This window comes from Cynara cardunculus, unplaced genomic scaffold, assembly GCF_001531365.2.
Source record: "Cynara cardunculus var. scolymus isolate 2C unplaced genomic scaffold, CcrdV1 Un_Scaffold_122, whole genome shotgun sequence".
Classification (NCBI taxonomy): domain Eukaryota; kingdom Viridiplantae; phylum Streptophyta; class Magnoliopsida; order Asterales; family Asteraceae; genus Cynara; species Cynara cardunculus.
The window spans coordinates 393505-409994 of NW_020200564.1; the positions used below are offsets into that span (position 1 = coordinate 393505).

Here is a 16490-nt window from a genome sequence, read left to right on the forward strand (position 1 = left end):
TATAATATGAAAAAACAAAATAGTTTTGAAGACTATCGGACTTTGTCAAAAGTTTAAAATAGATTAAGAGATTAAAAAAAGGGTCGACAAACTTTTAAATCGATGCCTTACATTAAATATTGCAAAAATGACTAAAATATGTGTTACTGCAACATGGGTTGTCAGTATTTTAACAAATAAACCATTGATGGTTAAAACAATACAAAAAAAACTTGTAACTGTAAGAGAACAGAGAAAATATTTTGACAACGGTGATCGGAAAGCAGGGGAGGCCAAAATGGAACATCGGGGGGAGGGGTAGAGGCAGTACATCGTATGTAACAATTTACCCGGTAAGCGGTAACCATGGTAAGAGTCGTCGTCATCACTTACTGGGTAAGACTCTCGGTCATTGTCTTCGCTCTTACCAAGTAAGATTATTGGTCCTTGCCACATCCATTCGGTAAAGGTCTATGACTTGATAAGCGCTTACCCGAGTAAACATTTGGTAAACAACCCTTTAGTTGGAAAAGCATGTATTTAGTTAAGTTAGGAGATTTTTGACAAAAAAATGTAGCCTTTTTCACTTTTGATAACAAGTGGGACCGACGTAAAAAATTCGGCAACTTGACAAAATGTTTTGATGAAAAGTGGTTATTTTGGTGATTTTCTAATACCTAAGAGCAAAAGGCCATTATCTTCTAAGTAGGGCTTTTTGTTATTGGGCTATATGCAGGATGCAAAACCGAATCCATACGTAAAGAGGATAAATAAGAATTGTTGAAAACGATTGGTTTAAGTAACGAATGAGAATGAGATTATTTATAGGAGCATTTAGTCTTTTGAGAGACCCTGTTACACCTGATACTGTTAATTATACTGTAAAATATGATAACAGAGATACATATATGATAAACGTGGAAAATGGCTAAGGCTGAACAATATGAAACAAGTAACAACTTGAACCTAAAATGAGACATTTAACGATCTGAACAGAAACAATTATATAATATTATTATCTGAATTCGAACAGTATGAACCTAATTCACACAAAAAACGGTATTTAAATAAATTGCAAACAATTATATAATATTTTGATGCGTAAGATTTTAGGATATCAAAACATATCGAATACAACAATTTACTGGGTAAGCGCTTACCTGGGTAAGAGTCGTCATCCTCAGTTACCAGGTAAGACTATTCATCATTCTCATCGCTCTTACCCCGGTAAGATTCTTGGCCCTTTTCATGTTCATCCAATGAGGAAATATATGCGTTAAACACTTACCAAATAAGTGTTTAGTAAACGACCCATAAATTACATTTTTGGTCCATTTGGTTGTCATTTACTATCAAGTGTCTTCTTTATTTTAAAATAATTATTGTTTTTATATCAATATGGTTATTATTTTGTTGCATTTTTGGTCCCTCTAACTAACTTCTATTAAAATAGTCTGGTAATTTAGGGGTATATTGGTCTTTCTAATATTTCTTTAATTTACAAATATTATTGTTGAGTTTCGTTACGCACTTTGGATGCAAAGAAGAAAACATTGTGAGTTTTGTTAAAGATTGTGGTTTAGGAAGATGGATTTTAAGGGCTTAATGGATTATTTGTTGGCAAATAGAATAATCTTGTAGAATTGTGGGTGGAGACAGCCATGAAAGCTAGGGCTGTAAACGAACCGAACGTTCAGCGAACCGTTTGTAAACCGTTCGGTGGGAAGTTCGTTTATATAATAATTGAACGGACATGAACAATTCTTTTTGTTCGTTTAGTTAAACGAACGAACATGAACAAGAGTCTCGTTCGTTTATTTATGTTCGTGAACGTTCTTTCATTTACTGTTCATTTATGTTCGTTTATATTCGTTCGTTTATGTTCGTTTATATATTAAATTTAATATACAATCTTTTGTCTATATACTTTGAATTCAAATAATATTTATTTATGTTCGTTTAGCCCGTTCGTTTAGTCCGTTCGTCTATGTTCGTCTAGCATGTTAACGAACGAACAAAAACGAACACGAACATACTTGATTTCTAAACGAACGAACACGAACACAAAGATTTTCATTCGTTTACTGTTCGTGTTCGTTCGTTTGTTCGGTTAAGTTAAATGAACGAACATGAACAAGCCTCCGTTCGTGTTCGTTCGATTCGTTTACAGCCCTAATGGCAGTTGAGCAAAAGCCACGTCCCTTTGGTTATTTAATTATAGGTTTCGATTTATTTTTTAATTTAGGGTTTTGATTTTAAATATGAGTCTATAAATGGTTAGATTTTAGTTGTTTAGAAATTTTTGGGTTCATTAGACTGTTGGATTCACCACGGAAAATGACCAGAGGGGGGTCTTCGGACCTTAAGGTTTGTCGGGAAAAAAAACGGGTGGGATTAGGTGAGGGTGCATCCAGTGGCGAATTCAGGAAATTAATGGGTTGGGGCACGTTGGCTGGGACTTGGAGGAAGGAAGCATATGGCTATATGGGATTAGGGGGAAACCATGTAAGACGAGGGTGAAAATGAAAAATTTAAGCTAATCAACACAAGTTTTTGGTTTTCGACTGGGGGCCTTTTCCCCCGGTGCTTAAAGGCTGGATCCGCCCCTAGGTGGATCAACGGGTTGTACACATGTTTTATGCATGTTTACATTGAAAAGCTATTTAAAACAATAGAAAAAAGACGCAGTAATAAGATAAAACAAAAAATAATAGTAAAAGACCCGAATGTCTTTAACTTAATTGAGCCTTTTTAACAGGGTTAATGAGATATAGACCAAATCCGAAATAAAAACGTAACCATAGGGATCAAATCCAACGCAAAATGATAATCACAGTCAGTGATGGATCCAAGAACTTCTTTGAGCAGGTGCACATTTAAGGTGAATCAAACGTCTACAAATCGCGATTTGACTTGAGGAGAAAGTCAACACGGTTTAACCTAAAAAAGTCAATTGTTTCGATTTGAAATATAAAATACATTTTTTTTTCAAATGGAATCGACATCGATCCTTGAAATAAATATATGTTGCCTTAAAAACGAGATAAAAAACGACAATTTTTCAGGTAAATTGACATTGGAAAGAAAAATAAATCATGAAAAAATAAAAATAAAATCAAAATAAGAAAAAGATTAACAAAAAACTATCTTGACATAGTTGTAGTAATTATGCTTATAACTGTGTCTCTGGAATTGGAACAGATGTAGTTCGTCCGTCACCCGGTTGCTTATTGATCCCTCAGGTAGAGGAATCGTGAGGGGTAAGACAAATGACACTCTATCGATACAACGTATTTCGCGACTGCGATGAAGAGGGGGATGCTCCTTTATTTGACTGGAAATGACGAGTCGACAACTCCGAATCACCAGCTATTGACATCTAACTAAACTATTCCTAATAAGGGATGAAATATTCTGCCTTCCTTCAAGTATACGTACTTTCTCACTAAATTAAGGTTATGATTTCAATCTCTAAAATAAAAAAATAAACTTTCACATGAAATATTCAAATATATGACCTCTCGTAAATAGAGTGGTGGTCCAACCATCATGGACGAACCTAGGCTTGTGGTATAGGTGGTACGAGCCACTGTATTATTTCTCCGTCGAAGGATAAAAAAGTACGTTTCGTGAACGGTGCAACCGTATTAATTTGTTGTATGTCATCGTATGTATTTTGAAATTACAATGAGAACAAAATTTATTTGGTAGAGTTGGTTTGCAAGACTTTTATTCCACCTCACACCCAAGTTCGAATCTTGTTAGTATCATTTTCTTAGTCAAATGGATATTAATGGACGATGACAGGGACCAAAAGTGTAAATTACTCAATAATAATTATCGTATAATTACCCTCTGACTATTTTACACGTTTCCAGATCTAGGTGGTTCTTAACTTATTGCTGATCGTTAGATTTTATCGTAACCCTCAAATTAAATCTGTACCGTCCCATAAGTTTAAAACCCCCAATTGACCACCCGGCACCGACCACCAAACGCGCTAGATTTTACACATCAAACCCTATATAATTTAAACATTCCATTGGCCCCTTTACATTTTCATTTTTTATTAAATGGACACCATACTTTCGTTTGGTTAACAAAATTGCCCATTTTCCAGAAATAGAAGTTAACAACATAAGCATATTGACAGAACACTTATTAATCCCCTGGGTTGGGTTCACATGAGACTAGTCCGTTTTCGTGAGACCGTTTTTTTACACTTGAAACTTCACAGCAAAACGCTATGAAGTTAAAAAAAACCGAACCTTCACAGCGAAAACACTTTCACAGCGTTTTGCTATGAAGTTTCTAGTGTAAAAAAGTGGTTTCATAGGTCTCACAAAAACAGGCTAGTCTTATGTGATCCAAGTCTATCCCCTCTTTGTCAAAATTGCAACGTAATTATTATACATATAATAATTATTAAGTTTGTTTAAGTAAGATATATTTATTTTCCTTACGTGCTTAGACATAAATTGAAGTAATTTTTCATCCCTGCGTTTGTGAGAAAGAAAATGAAAAACGATTGTGTTATTGTAAGATCACATAATTGAATGGAGAGGAGAACAAATGTTGTCTCGTAAGGAATTGTATATCTCCTCTGTTAGACGATTTCGAGAACCATGAGTCCACATGTGGACAAATCGGATAATATCTGATACGGTTAGTCTGTAATGTTACAGATGGTATCAGCGTTGAGAACCAGATTGTTGTGTTAGCGAGGACGTTGGGCTCCTAAGAGGAGTGCATTATAAGATTGGTTGGGGAGGGGAACAGATGTCATCTCGTAAGAGATAAGATACCTATCTATCATACGCGTTTCTAAAACCGTGAGTCCAAATGTGGACAAAACAGACAATATATAGTATGGTTAGCCCGTGATGTTACGTTTACCATCATCCACTTATTTTTTATATATAAGAGACGTATCTAATCTATTTAAAAAAATGTTGAAACTTTTATAAAAGATACCGTAACAGTAGGTTACAAGAAAAATAATATAATCTTTTTTCTATATTCTTTTTTAAATTTATGTTTTTTCTTCATGACTTGGGATCATGTGAGACCAATGATTTTTCGTGAGATCCGTAAGACCAATTCTTAACCCATGAATTTAGATCTACAATCTGAACATTCATAATCACAAATTGCCATGAGACTTCTCAATAATCACAAAACTGCCACCGTGCAATTTTAGACCATTAGATTATTAGCTTATAAAGTTGATCAATGAACATAAATTGGTCTTACGGGTCTCACGAAAAACCCTCGGTCTCACGTGAACCCAACCCTTTTCTTCATAGACTGATTTTATACATGTCTTTGGTTAGCACACTTGATACGAGAATTGCATTTACATCATATGGACATTTAAATGTGTCATTTATATCTTAAAAATACTTTAATTATATCAATATATGTTCTAAATGTTTGAATGATTGAATGTGATAATTTATAAAATAATGTAAAAGGGATTATGATAGTAAGGGTTGGTAAGAATGATTACTTCGACATGATCCAGCGTATGCTTGTTCATCAGTTGACATTCATTGGATGTAAGAGGAACCGAGCCGATCTAATCATCTATTAAATGTTGGATTTTGTCAACCGATCTGATCCTATTAACATTAGACAACCAATTGAATCCAATCTAATGGATGATTGGATCGGTTCGGTTCCATCCATTGGATATTCTTATTAGATATCCATTGGATCAGATTGGATCTATCCAACATCCAATGAATGATTGGATTGGATTCATCCAATATTTTAATTCAATCCAATTTTTCAACATTGAAACAAATTGATTAACACTGTTAATGTGTTAAAGCCAACACAAGCTTGACTATAAATTCAAAAACCAACACAAAAAGAATTTCAATTTAAGCAAATTGAAAATAAATTAATTGGATGTAGTTGGATAATGGTTGGATGAGTAACTGGATGATGATTGGATGGATAACTGGATGATAATCGGATGGTGGTCGGTTTGGTTCGGTCGATTTTGGTCGGTTCTGGACTACCATCCAAGAACCGACCGATCCAAATTGGATGTTTAAATTTTCAATCTGACCCGATTACAATTAGATATCCAATTATGACCGGTCGATTCTAATTGGATCGGTCGGTTTCAATTGGATCGGTTGATTTTCTACACCTCCCTAATCAAACGGTACTTACAGATTTGAGAGATTCAGAGACATGTCTACTATTGGGCTACCATCCTTGCAAAATTAAGAGATCCGTGTACTTATAAATAAATCATACAAGAAAGAGAATAAAGAGGGAGGGTTTTTATGCAGTAGAAATGCTTAAAATTTTCGAACTTTTACAGGGAAATTGTTACGACGAAAAATGATTAATTGATGAGCTGAGTGACATATGAACTCTACTAAGTGAGCACCAACACGTAGTTGGGATATCAATAAGAAAGTTGTATACATTGTAGCTATGTGTTGTGGCATACGATTTTGGACCTAATAACTGGTCCAATCCGTTCTGAAATCAGAGATACCAATCACACGTCTAGAATTGAGTCTATAAGACCATTTATCCAAATACTTACGTAGTAAACACTTATCGATAAAATTTAACACTGTCACTTACCTTACTGAGTAAGATTTTAGTCCATCAAAATGACATTGTATGTAGCAATTTATTTGGTAAACACTAACCGGGTAAGAGTCGTCCCTCTTATTTACCGGATACGACACTCGGTTCTTGTTATTGCTCTTATTAGTAAGATTTTGGTCTTTGTCATGTTTATCCAATTAAGTAATGTGACTTGATAACTGCTTAACGAGTAAATGTTTGATAAAACGAACCCTATAGTTACACATGGAATGGATAAATAGTGTACTAAGAGATTGACTATACGTTGACATTGACAAACTTTGAAATGTGGTCAATTTACAAAAAAGTAAAAGTATAGGGGAGCAAAATGAATATATGGGAACTTATAATTCAATTCGTTTATGCCACTATAATTTCTTTTATTTACACTCCCACACACAACTTAAGTACTCATCTTTCTTGTCCCCCAGCTCGCGATCTGCAAGCCCTGCAATTGCAAATCTCTATCGACTTCCCCCCCTCATGTATATAATTCTCACACGTTCATTTTGGTGTGAGATTTCAATTTAACTGCGAAAGTCTGATCGGTCGGATCTACTATAGAGGAAATCACATCTGAGGTATGTTGTTTTCTTCAGTAATCACTTCAATTTGATCGATCTTTCTCGATCTGTGAACCATTATGATCTTCAATTGAACTTTAGATTCATTCAAGATGTACTGTTTTGTTGGGTTATCTCATTTGTTGTAATTGCAATCTATGGTTGAATTGTTTCAAATTCCAGGGTTTAAGATTTGCTGTTGCTTGAAAAAGATGTTGACGAAATTCGAGACTAAGAGTAACAGAGTGAAGGGACTGAGTCTCCATGCGAAAAGGCCATGGATCCTTGCGAGTCTTCATAGTGGTGTGATCCAGCTATGGGATTATAGAATGGGGACACTGATTGATAAGTTTGACGAACATGATGGTCCGGTTCGTGGTGTTCATTTTCACATATTGCAGCCGCTGTTTGTGTCTGGAGGTAAATGACTTTGACTGGTGACGTAATCTATGTTTAGGGGAGATAACTTTTCAAGGTGATACTTTGTGATAGGTAATCGTGCTTTATGTGTTGCCTTAGCGGATTTATGGTTTTATGTTTAGAAGTTACTCTTTTCACAGTTGACACTTTCAGTGAAGTTTTACTTGGTATGGGTAATTCCGTAATTTAGATGTCTTTATAAATTTATGCTTGGAGCTTGCTACAATGTGTGGCAGGATAACTTTTGTAATGTTATCTTTTGTATATCATTTCTTTATCTTGTTTCAGAACTCGGAGGTATTAGATACTAGAAGTTATGAAGTGTTACGCCCAAAACTTGTTGGTCAATACATACTTTTAAGTTTAATATTGGGTTAGTTAACATGACCAGGAAACACAGACCCACTAGACCACTACAATAGGTAGACCTCTCCTTTGCCATTGACACTAAACTTATGAGCATTCTAATTCGTCGTGGATGATCTAAATGCATTTAATCCGTCGTGGAAAAACATTTCACCAAATTGTATGAGTCCTCATTTTGGTTTGATAAGATTTCATATTCTTTTTCATGAAATGCTCATGGTAAATGAAGTCTCAATTCTCTAGTATCAGATTGGCATTATGAGAATGCAGATGCCTCTGCGTTGTCTCATGCATTTGTGACCTCTGCTTGCAAATGATAAGAGCGTATGTTAGGGAGGGTGCATGATTGGGTTTTGTACCAAAGTTCTTAAGCTTCTAATGGTCATGTTTCAGTATTAAGTGTATGTAAAATTTAGCTGAAAAGTCTAATATGACTGTGTAAAAGGGACGGTAAACAGAAGCTTGTACTTCTTTGAGTTTGAGATAAAGATATTAAAGATGGTTGGCTCTCTGATTCTTCTTGTCAAATTTAGATCATAAATAATCACCAACGATGTGTCTAGTACTTCACCCTTGGTAAAAAGGTAACCAATTTTAATTTAAATATAATCTTCAAGTGTCATTTTACCAATCTCTTGCTTTAAATTATATTTTAATTTAAATATAATGTTCTCAAAGTTCCTTGACTCTATGATTTCTGTTGATGGATAATCCAAAGCTTAATTCATTAAGTGCTCCATCTAATTGACTCACTCTTATGAGTACATTCACTTCCATAAAATGATTCTATCTGAGGTATCATTGATGGCGGTGGGCCCCTTCGCTATTAGGGATGAATGTCAACTTACCCTTGATGCTACTTCCTTTCCCTTCTAAGCCTGATATTTTAATACCCGTACTTTCTAGACCCTATGCTGTTAATTGCGGCGCCATTGCGCTGCAATAGCAGATTGCGGACTAAGATAAAATTGCGGTGGTCAAATTGTGGTGAAAATTGCGTTTCCGATATTAGCGTCGCAATTGACCGATATTTGAGGTGAAATTGCGGACTGATATTCCGATATTTTAGCTTGGGCCTCTTTAGAACTATGTTGACTCGGATGCTGAACCTATTGCTTGCGATTGGCTTGTTTATGAACATTTATCCTATTTTGTCTTGTGAAACTTGTTTAAGTTGATATTTTGATGTTGAAACTATATTTTTAATTAATGCATATGATATGTTTATGTATGCATACATATATATATATATATTATTTAGTTCTAAGAAATACTATATGAACCGCTATTTTTGGACCGCTATACCACCACTACAACCGCTATTTCAAATATCGGTCATGACCACAATTTTGTATTTTCACCGCTATAACAGCATAGTCTAGACCTGGATCCAAGCTTTGTCCTATTGATAAAAGCCAAGCATATGACATACTTGACATATTTAGCAAATCAAAAGGGGACTTGTCCCCTCCTCCACCCTCACACACACACAAAGAAAAAAGAAAACTCTACTTACAGTTGTGCCTTCTGCAGGGGATGATTACAAGATTAAGGTTTGGAACTACAAGTTGCACAGGTGTCTGTTCACCCTCCTTGGACACCTTGATTATATCCGTACTGTACAGTTTCATCATGAGTCTCCTTGGATAGTGAGTGCAAGTGATGATCAAACTGTTCGAATTTGGAATTGGCAGTCAAGGTCATGCCTTTCTGTTTTAACTGGTCACAATCATTATGTAATGTGCGCATCCTTCCACCCTAAAGAAGATCTTGTCGTGTCGGCTTCACTTGATCAGACAGTTCGCGTCTGGGATATTGGATCTTTGAGGAAGAAAAATGTGTCCCCAGCTGATGACCTGATGAATTTAAGTCAGCTAAACTCTGATCTTTTTGGTGGAATTGATGTTGTTGTGAAGTATGTTCTGGAAGGTCATGATAGAGGAGTTAACTGGGCCTCATTTCATCCAACGTTGCCTCTAATTGTTTCAGGTGCTGATGACCGTCTGCTGAAGTTGTGGCGCATGAATGGTAAGTGGTGAAAACAAGAATTTTGTAATTTTCATTTAAATTGTTTGATAGGCCTTGTTAGGTTCTAAATTTATAACCGCATACAGTTCTTTTAAAGTTTTTTGAACCCTACATGGTTAAGTTAGTGAAGCACATCTCCTCACCCTCCAGTTAGCTGAGTAGGCGTATTTTCAAATGCTACTGAAAAGATTATGAAGATTATGATAAGCGAGGCACTGAGCACTTTGATAAACAGCGCAGTGGTCTATTCCAATAGATAGACAATAATTGCTATTTTGAACATTCTATGATGACTTAGATTTTGAATTTCTGCTCTAGCTTTGGTTTTCTTAGATATGACTTCAAAATATTATTTTATCAAAGTCATGTTATTGATCCCTCTTTGTTTTCCAGACACGAAGGCTTGGGAAGTGGACACATTGAGAGGACATGTGAATAATGTGTCATGCGTCGTATTTCACAGCAAACAGGATATAATTGTTTCCAACTCAGAAGATAAGAGCATTCGTGTTTGGGATGTGACAAAGCGTACTGGTATTCATACTTTCCGAAGAGAGCATGATCGATTTTGGATTCTTGCATCTCATCCAGAGATGAATCTTCTTGCAGCTGGTCATGACAGTGGGATGATCGTGTTTAAGCTTGAAAGAGAGAGGCCTGCCTTCTCTGTAAGTGGTGATTCAATGTTCTATGCTAAAGATCGCTTCTTGCGATTCTATGAGTTCTCAACTCAAAAGGAAACACAAGTGCTTCCAATTCGACGGCCTGGCTCCACATCTCTGAATCAGGGTCCACACACTCTTTCATATAGTCCTACCGAAAATGCTGTCCTCATATGTTCAGATGTCGATGGCGGATCTTATGAGTTGTATATTGTACCCAAAGACAGCATCAGCAGGGGTGACACGGTCCAAGATCCAAAAAGAGGCGCTGGAGGATCAGCTGTGTTTGTGGCTCGAAATAGGTTTGCGGTGCTTGACAAAAGCACTAATCAAGTACTAGTCAAGAACCTTAAAAATGAGATTGTTAAAAAGAGTGGTCTGCCAATAACTGCTGATTCCATTTTCTATGCTGGAACGGGTAATGTGCTCTGTAGGGCCGAAGACAGGGTGGTAAGTTTTGATCTTCAGCAAAGGATTGTTCTAGGTAGCCTTCAAACATCTTTTGTCAAGTATATTGTCTGGTCAAACGACATGGAAAACGTAGCGTTGTTGAGCAAGCATTCCATAGTTGTTGCTAGCAAGAAGCTTGTCCACCAGTGCACCCTTCACGAGACAATACGTGTTAAGGGTGGAGCCTGGGACGATAATGGTGTTTTCATATACACCACCCTGAATCACATCAAGTATTGCCTACCCAATGGAGATAGTGGGGTAATAAGGACCCTTGACGTCCCTATATACATCACAAAAGTTTTGGGAAATAAGATTTTCTACATAGATCGGGATGGAAAGAACAAGATTATAGTTATTGATGCAACGGAATATATATTCAAGTTGTCCTTACTAAAAAAGAAGTATGACCATGTCATGAGCATGATCCGAAATTCACAGCTTTGTGGGCAAGCGATGATTGCCTATCTACAGCAAAAGGGGTTTCCAGAAGTTGCTCTTCACTTTGTTAAAGATGAGAGAACTCGTTTCAATCTGGCTCTGGACAGTGGCAATATTCAGATAGCTGTTGCTGCGGCGAAGGAGATAGATGAGAAGGATCATTGGTATAGATTGGGGGTTGAGGCTCTTCGGCAGGGAAATGCAGGAATTGTGGAGTATGCTTACCAGAGAACAAAGAATTTTGAGAGGCTATCTTTTCTTTACTTGATTACAGGGAACATTGAAAAGTTGTCAAAAATGCTTAAGATTGCTGAAGTCAAGAATGATGTCATGGGCCAGTTCCATAATGCTCTTTATCTGGGTAATATTCGAGAACGTGTCAGCATTTTAGAGAATGCTGGCCATTTACCTCTTGCCTACATTACTGCTTCAGTTCATGGGCTACAGGATGTTGTTGAACGCCTTGCAGCAGAGTTGGGGGACCTTCCTACGTTGCCGAAAGGCAAGATACCTTCACTTCTAATGCCACCCACTCCAGTCATGCGTGGTGGAGATTGGCCCCTCTTGCGAGTCATGAGAGGCATTTTTGAGGGTGGTCTTGAAAATGTCGGTAAGGGTGTCCCTGATGACGAGGAAGAGGTAAATGATGCTGATTGGGGTGAAGAACTAGATTTAGTTGATGTGGATGGTTTGGAGAATGGCGATATTCAAGCTGTACTGGAAGATAGAGAAGTCGATGAAGATAATGATGAGGAGGGAGGGTGGGACCTTGAAGATTTGGAACTTCCTCCTGAGACAGACACTCCAAAGGCTTCTATAAGTTCCCATTCATCCTTTGTGGCCCCCTCTCCTGGCATGCCTGTCAGCCAACTTTGGATCCAAAAATCCTCTCTGGCTGCTGAACATGTAGCAGCTGGCAACTTTGAAACTGCAATGAGATTGTTGCATCGGCAACTGGGAATGCAAAACTTTGCCCCTCTAAAATCCATGTTTATTGATCTTCATGTTGGGAGCCATTCTTATCTACGTGCATTCTCGTCTGTTCCTGTATTGTCTATGGCAGTTGAACGGGAATGGACCGAGTCTGCTGCTCCTAACGTGAGGGGTCCACCCGCACTTGTGTTCAACTTTTCACAGTTGGAAGAGAAACTAAAAGCAGGTTATAAAGCCACAACAGCTGGAAGATTTTCCGAGGCCCTTCGGCTTTTATCAAATATTCTTCACACCATTCCTCTTATTGTGGTTGAGTCAAGACGAGAGGTTGATGAAGTGAAGGAACTGATTGTTATTGTGAAAGAGTATGTTTTAGGTCTACAAATGGAGCTCAAACGAAAAGAACTCAAAGATGATCCTGTTCGTCAACAAGAGCTTGCTGCTTATTTTACTCACTGCAATCTTCAAGTTCCACATATGAGGCTCGCACTGCTAAGTGCAATGAAATTATCTTACAACGCAAGGAACCTTAATACGGCAGCCAATTTTGCCAGACGGCTTCTCGAGACAAATCCCACAAATGAGAACCAATCAAGGACAGCGAGACAAGTGTTGCAGGCGGCAGAAAAGAATCTGACTGATTCATCTAAGCTAAACTACGATTTCAGAAATCCATTTGTAATTTGTGGGGCCACTCATGTCCCCATCTATCATGGTCAGAAAAAAGCTTTGTGCCCATACTGTAGCTCCAATTTTCTGCCAAGCCAAGAGGGGAGGTTGTGTACCGTATGTGATCTTTCAGTGATAGGCATGGATGCTTCGGGCCTGTTATGTTCTCCCTCACAGATAAGGTGATATGATGAGAAAATCTGAAGTTCAAGGAGTTCAATACATATACTTTTGGCAGTGCAATCATCCAGCTGGCCATTCTGTTCATGAAGGTATAAGGTAAGAACATAATTTGCTAGTAGAATAGATGAAAGGTATGAAGACATAATTTTTTTGTTGAAAGAACGACTGTCAATAGAATTTTTTACACATTTTTTTATTCTCAATCCAGTCGTTGTAGGCTAAAAACAAACCAATAGAAACATAAAAAAGAAGTGACGACGTTCTTCCATGCACTTGTATCTATGCCAACGAGAGCGTAGCTGCTCAACCTCAGACATAGGGATTCATTGGACAAGAACAACGATTTTCCCTTATTTCCTTGTTGGCTGGTCAAAGGCTATATTGGCTTTTGTTTTCTTGTTTTGAAATTGATATCATGGATCATAAATCCTTTTTTTTCCTCAAAGTGAGAGATTAATTGAAAGCCTCTAATTGTTTCTGCTAAACCAACAATTCTGGTGAATAGTAGTTTTAGTGGGTGGTGGTGGTGTTGGTAATGGCGTGATGTTTACATGCGGGTGGGGGTGGTGATGATGGTGGTGATTATGAAGATGATGAAGAATCTTGAAAAAAAATTAAATAAATAAAATTATAATAAATATAAAGAACAATAAGAATTCTTTATTCCATCCCTTTAGATGTTGAAATTACTAGTTTGTCCTTCACATAGCTCATTAAAATCGATGTCTAGGATGGATTTTGTGCACTTTTTGTATACTCAGAGATGATTTTGTTGTATATGCTAAGAGACTCATCCTTCAATTTCAGTGATAATTCAAGGACGTTTTTTGTAATTTTCCCAAATAATAATAATAATATAATAATAATCACTTTCTGGGTCGGTCTTAGTCCCAAAATGAAGGCTTCTTCAGGTTAAGAGTGGGTCAATTTATCTAGGCAAGGAGTTAATGCACAATGGTTACTGCAGATCTAAGGTTCAACCCCCCCTGGTCAGCCCATTCCTCCTGGCCTCTTGAGTGGCTAACAGGAAGAGTGTAACACCTTTTGGCAATAGGTTGACCAATGAAGATTTCTTCATATAGTTTTTCGTGTACAACTTTTTGCTGTGGTTTGTCATTTATTACATAATCAGCTTGATTCATTGCCCTGATAACTGATAAAGGAAAAGTGTTCATATGGTGCATTTGCCTCACTGGCTCTTACTTCCCATTAACTTGGCAAATGCATGATTGCTAATGAGCTCCATAATCGTGAAACATGAGGATGCTTGCTAATAATCTTTGTAATTGTTAGACATAAGAATGATTGCTGGTGGATGTTAGTTGTGCCGGTGGCTGTTTGCTTTTAGAGTTATGTGTTTGGTACGTGGGACTGGACAAAACAAAAACTTGTTGTCCCATGTTTGACGCGAGATTAGACTGGGACAGGATACGACAAAAATGCATTTCTTTATCCCACCAAAGTAGGTGGAACAAAAATGGGACAAGATTGGTAAATTACTAAACTACCCAAGTCAATCTAAACCCCTAAAACCTTCAACAATTCTTTCACCCACCTACCTCACTCTCGCCTGTCCGGTCCAGTTTTGTCTAGTGCCGTCCGCATGCCAAACACTCTAATCTAAATTACACCATATAAACTATTTCAACATTTAACGTGCTGACTATTCACTCCCTTTTATGGTGACTAACTTTTTATTATTACTTTGACATTCGGTCAATGCAGGCGAGCAAAGGATAATGCAATTGTTCAAAGGGACTGTTACAGATCCTTGTTGGAAGTGTAGATGTGGAAGCTCCCTTTGATAAGCAAGATTCGTTGACGCTGTTGGCTGCACGTGATTAGTTTTCAAACCATGTTTTAGTTCTTGTAATGCATTGCAGGGTATATACCCTTTGTTTGCCAAGGTACCATATCGAATGCTTTTAGAAGAATATTTTGTTTTATGATCATAATCTGAATTGATCATTGTATTTCTACTTGATTTAAGCATGTAACTACTTTTAAGATAGGATTTATATTTGTAATGTGCTATTATTATTAAGTCCACAATTTGCACTTTTTTAAAATGGGACATGATACTTTCACCTTTGCTAATGCTCAGGCAGTTTGGTGAGTTTTGGTGGTATACAGTTAGTCTAGGACCATGAACTATGCCTTATCCTTGAAGTTCATTCCTATTTTCCAACATTCTTTCTTATCTTGTGAGACTTTTTGTGCAACATGATTCTATCTATTAACACATCATGCCAACCAACCGTTAGAGGATGGTCCTGTGGTCCAATGTGACCGCTTTAGGTTCCGGCCTCTCCACACCATCTCAACTAACCCATATACTAGGTCCAGTATAAACCAAACCAAACGAACCCACTATATTCCACCCAAATGTGGCGTCTTGGGAGGATAAGATGTACGTAGACTTAACCTCTAGCCGAAAAAGTAGAGTGGACGTTTCCATGAAGACCCCCGGTTTGTGAAAAGTGTGACAAAGAGAAGTCAGATAAGATAGAGTTTGGAGAAGTTGCAGAAACATACAAAAAACAGGTACAAGAAAAGCATAACTCTAAATATGGAAACTACACACCCCTAGTCTAACTTACTCCTGCTACCATAGTCTTGCGTCTCCAAGAGCTTCTATCAGAGGTCAATGTCCTTGGAACTGCCTAAAGCCGCCATGTCTAACCTCAATTGCTCATCCCACTGGGTTCAGTATCTTTAACTCTAAATTATGCGGAAAGAAACGTGTGGTGAGCCATTTGTAGAAAAAGTGGAACTTTTGCAGTTTGCTTGCCGATGGGATCCAATCTCATTTTGGAAAAATGTTCTTGATACAAACATGAAATGGAACAATCTCACTGCACAAAGAAAGGGTTCAATCTTACCACTTACAACACCAGCCACATTGCTTGATGTTTCTACTTTTAGTTGTCAAGATTTTTACCAGGTTGCTCCCAGACCCTACCTCTGTGTAGGATATACCGGGTTCGTTTGGTTTGGTTTTATTCTACCCTACCTCTGTGTAGTACATATCGAGTCCGTTTGGTTTTGTTTTATTCTACCGTACCTCTATGTAGGATATACCGGGTCCGTTTGGTTTGGTTTTATTCTTAACAGGTTGCTGATTCTGGAAGCCAAGGTTGGTGTGGACTGTATCATTAGGAAGATAAGGTTAATGGTTCTT

General features: G+C 37.3%; 1 protein-coding gene across 2 annotated transcripts; it reads left to right on the top strand.

Annotated features, from left to right (window-relative positions):
- Window positions 1-7045: 7045 nt before the first annotated feature.
- On the top strand, window positions 7046-15373 carry LOC112501420 (coatomer subunit alpha-1-like). 2 transcript variants are annotated; one of them, XM_025105053.1, is made up of 6 exons: window positions 7046-7175; window positions 7341-7577; window positions 9477-9971; window positions 10365-10505; window positions 10581-13405; window positions 15035-15373. In XM_025105053.1, exons 2-5 carry the CDS (start codon window positions 7370-7372, stop codon window positions 13310-13312), a joined length of 3576 nt encoding a protein of 1191 aa, XP_024960821.1. In that variant the 5' UTR covers window positions 7046-7175; window positions 7341-7369; the 3' UTR covers window positions 13313-13405; window positions 15035-15373. The 2 variants fall into 2 exon arrangements, with proteins under 2 accessions (XP_024960821.1, XP_024960820.1); XM_025105052.1 differs by having other exon boundaries at window positions 10365-13405.
- The last annotated feature ends 1117 nt before the right edge of the window (window positions 15374-16490 follow it).